This window comes from Zea mays, chromosome 3 (assembly GCF_902167145.1).
Source record: "Zea mays cultivar B73 chromosome 3, Zm-B73-REFERENCE-NAM-5.0, whole genome shotgun sequence".
Lineage (NCBI taxonomy): Eukaryota > Viridiplantae > Streptophyta > Magnoliopsida > Poales > Poaceae > Zea > Zea mays.
In genome coordinates, this window is record NC_050098.1 from 229,383,037 (window position 1) to 229,387,146 (window position 4,110).

Genomic DNA, 4,110 nt, shown 5'->3' on the forward strand with positions numbered 1-4,110 from the left:
GCTCTGCCGCGCATGCGTCTTCCAGAAAAAATAAAATACATGCATGTGTCGTGATGCATCACTGCATGGCTTCTTCATGCCAATAGTGTGTAACCCCAGAAACGACACTCGCGGCATGCCAATCGCGTTTGCATGATTGGTGTTCGCTTCGTGTTTTGCCTGTATCCCCTCGTAGACAGCCAACTGTCGGTTTAATTTGAACTCGCTCTTGCTAAAACGATCGACGCCGAGTTCTTAAGCCAGTTTTTAGCAACATAAAAGATAGTCAAAGCCTTTTGTCATGCACATCTAGCTCGGCTCTTAATGTTGGGCCAGGCTGCCGGGCTGAGTGGAATAGTATGTCTGGACTCTGGCCCGGTCTAGCTCGAACTAGCCCAACCACCCCAAAAACTAGCAAGCGATTTGTTACATTGTGCAAATAAAATAAAATTAAGAAAGATTGACGTTGCATAATGAGACTACAGATCAATAATAATTCCCAAATCAGGGTTTCGATATCTCACACGAGACACATGATTTTGATTGGACGACGTATACAACTAGTATTATGCAACGAGACTTTAACCGTATACAAGCTAGATTGTAGATTGGTTTATTTAGATTATAATCTGCTCAAATCATCTAATCTAACTTCACAAACAAACATACAGCCTCTATCGCAACAATAACCGAGATTAAGGGAGATGTGATGTGTCCATCCATGCATCCATCCGGTTCCATCAGGATAAAGACTACACGCGCCGCCGCCCACGCGATCAGGGACTCGCGGTTCGTGGCGGCCCTGGCCAGAGTCTGCGCCCGCTCCTGCCCCCGCCCCGGGCCAGGCCACCCTCGCCTCCTCGCGCCTATAAAGTGCGGGCGTACGGCGTACCCGATTGCCCCAAGCCGCAACCGCAACCACCTTCCCAAATCTCAGTAGTCGCCTCTCGTCGTCTTCGTCTAGCCCGGCCCGTTCCAAAACCTCCGTAGCCGCCGCCGCCACCCCGGCGACCGAAGATGATCTCCCCGGACGCAGCCCGCAACGTAGTCGGCATCATCGGTACGTACGTACGATAGGCGCCGCCTGGAAGTCTGGAACTCAGATCGGGCTGTCGGGTTTTGGTTTCGTTCGATCGATTTCGCTGGGTGTCTCTCTCGGGGTGCTCAACTGCTCACGCGTGGTTAATTTCTCGCTTTGGTTTCAGGCAATGTCATCTCCTTCGGCCTCTTCCTGTCCCCAGTGTAGGCACTCATCGATCGGTCCGGGTTCATCTGGGTGGTTTTTTTTTTTGATTTGGTTAGGGTTTTGTTTGTACTGATATATGGAGAGGCGCGCCGCCGCCTGCATCTGTGTTCTCGCGTGCCTGTGCAGGCTGACGTTCTGGCGGATCTACAAGGCCAAGGACGTGGAGGAGTTCAAGCCGGACCCTTACCTGGCGACGCTGCTCAACTGCATGCTCTGGGTGTTCTATGGCATCCCCGTCGTCCACCCCAACAGCATTCTCGTCGTCACCATCAACGGCATCGGCCTCGTCATCGAGGCCGTCTACCTCACTATCTTCTTCCTCTATTCCGACAGCCAGAAGCGCGTGAGTGTCGTGCCATGTTGTTCGCCCGATCCATGATCTGTCCCTGCTGTTGTTTCCCTCCACGTGTAGTGTATCTCTCATCTGGTGGTGGTTTTTGAGCTTAATGCAGAAGAAGGCGTTCGCGATCCTGGCCGTGGAGATTCTGTTCATGGTCGCCGTGGTGCTCGGTGTGATCCTCGGCGCGCACACTCACGAGAAACGTTCCATGATCGTCGGCATCCTCTGCGTCATCTTCGGCTCGATGATGTACGCCTCACCACTCACTATCATGGTACGTGATCCATCATCTATCCAGTCGCTCTCCCTTTAATTTTGCTATGATGGTACGTGATCCGTCATCTATCCAGTCTCTCATTTGAACCCGCCGCGCCTGCCTACCGTCGTGGCTTGCAACAGTTAGGCGTTCGTTTATCTGCATGGCTTTAATTTGGGAACCACGTGTCGGTTGGTGTTTGCTAATTTTTAATCGTTATCATACGGATAGAAGTTACTAGTTCTGACACTGTTGTGGGGAGAGATCGAGGCGTGCGTGCATGCGTGCCTAACTTGTAATTTGGTATGGTGGGCTGGGGAAGGATTTGGTGGACCCACTTGCCAGTGCAATGTCACCTTTGCGGGCTGATTGGATTTAGTTCTGCTCAAGTAGTCAGGTGTTTCATTGTTAGTGTTTGAACTTCTGGAACATGCGAGTGGATTTAGACATCTTCAGGTCATGTGTGTTAATTTATTAGGTCATGTGTGTTAATTTATTAGCTTTAATTGATTGCTAGTCAAGAGTCCCATTCACCTTTAGAACTTGTTGCATGATCTAGAGTCTACTCTAGACACGAGTGGATCTATTAAGGATTTTGCAGCCTGCGCAGGGCATCCATATTTATGTGTAGTAGCGGCCACAGCGTAGTTGTTAGGACGGAAACCGATGGGAAAGCCAATTTCGTTAATAGTCTCTAAATGTTGCATTGGATGTCCACGTTTACAATCATCTGTCCCTGCTTATAGATGCCCTGTGGCCATTTCAATAATACCGAAGTCAAATTGTATTATAATTCTTGTTCCTGCTGGACACCTTGATCTTTGAGGACATGTTTTCCTCCTTTATTTCCGTCAAAAAGGCTTACTGTATTTAATTGTTTTACTTGACTAGCTACGTACGTGGGTTGCCTACTGCTCTCGTTCACATGGTGCTTTTATTCCATAGTAGAGGGTGTTGTTCCTTCGCTGTGCTTTGGATATATTGGCAAACCACAAACCGAACTCGTTCAGTTGCGATCACCAAACTCGCGTGGTGCTAAGGTGACGTACGGATCTAGAAAGGAAGGAATCTGACGGAGGTTATATATTTCATCGCAAAACGTATGCCGATTAGTTGTTTGAAAGACGGGTTACCTTTTCATCACAAACGTATGCCGGTTGGTGGACCAAGTTCAATCTTGAGCCAGTTTCTGGTGTGTGATAGTTTTGGAATATATTGGTCCTGGATGGAGTGAGTACAGGTGTCCCCTGTACCAGAATGTGCTATTCCCTTTTTTTCAGTGGTTCTCTCCTTTTGTCATATTTTCTGTGGTATAGTACTGTTGTGCTTAGCTGGTCTATTGTTGTTCTATTTGTTTCACACTCCGATTTGAAACAAGTGAAATGTTTTTTTCCCTTGGAGGAGAGGGAGCCAGATGTGAACTTATTATCTTTCTTTTTTGTGCAGAGTCGAGTGATCAAGACCAAGAGCGTTGAGTACATGCCCTTCCTCCTGTCGCTGGTGAGCTTCCTCAACGGCTGCTGCTGGACGGCCTACGCGCTCATCCGCTTCGACCTCTACGTCACGGTCAGTATCACCGGCCTCTCATGTTAACAAAAGCGTTACAGAATTAATATAATTCCACCTCCAAGTTGAGTATAGTCTCATCTCAGTTTTTAAAATACCTGCAATGCAGATCCCGAACGCCCTGGGCGCATTCTTCGGCCTCGTCCAGCTGATCCTCTACTTCTGCTACTACAAGTCGACCCCCAAGAAGGAGAAGAACGTGGAGCTGCCCACCGTCTCCAGCAACGTCGGCGGCGGCAACGTCACCGTCAGCGTTGAGCGATAGATGATGTAGCTGCCGCCGCCCGTCGAGAACGAACTCGACGAGACGTGCTTTACCCACAAGTAGTTTTGGCCTTGTCTAATTGCTCTTCTCGGATGATCGTTTAAGTGAGTGTTAGTTAGTTTTGCCCTGCGTGTGATGTCAGGAACAATTAATATATCCATGTGGCTGTGTTTGCCATTCTAGATAATTAAGAACAATCGTATCTGATTGCTACCACTTATCCCTTCTTTCTGCATCATTATCCTAGAGTGAGGATGGATCTAGATATTGCATTGCTAATTTTGGATCGCCTATCTTTCGTGTGGAGACTGGGGACGTTTTAGCATGCCTATTGGCGATCGAGCTCGGGTCAATTTCAATCCCTTTATTTGCAAGAAGTCAATTTGGATTGATCAACTTACCTGGCAAAGAAAGTGAGCATCTCAGCATATGAAATGACACGTTGCTGTTGGAGGCGA

General features: G+C 48.3%; 1 protein-coding gene across 1 annotated transcript; it reads left to right on the forward strand.

The window, feature by feature from the left end:
* The first annotated feature begins 757 nt into the window (after nucleotides 1-757).
* LOC100282631 (uncharacterized) lies at nucleotides 758-3,902 on the forward strand. The gene is made up of 6 exons (NM_001155539.2): nucleotides 758-1,039; nucleotides 1,185-1,221; nucleotides 1,352-1,568; nucleotides 1,678-1,839; nucleotides 3,268-3,387; nucleotides 3,497-3,902. Exons 1-6 carry the CDS (start codon nucleotides 997-999, stop codon nucleotides 3,650-3,652), a joined length of 735 nt encoding a protein of 244 aa, NP_001149011.1. The 5' UTR covers nucleotides 758-996; the 3' UTR covers nucleotides 3,653-3,902.
* Nucleotides 3,903-4,110: the final 208 nt, after the last annotated feature.

Bases quoted from the DNA above. Each gene is read 5' to 3' on its own strand.
- LOC100282631 (NM_001155539.2), top strand. From the start codon at position 997: ATGATCTCCCCGGACGCAGCCCGCAACGTAGTCGGCATCATCG. The intron at 1,840-3,267 runs GTACGTGATCCA...TTTTTTGTGCAG, and splicing joins CCTCACCACTCACTATCATG to AGTCGAGTGATCAAGACCAA. The intron at 3,388-3,496 runs GTCAGTATCACC...CCTGCAATGCAG, and splicing joins GCTTCGACCTCTACGTCACG to ATCCCGAACGCCCTGGGCGC.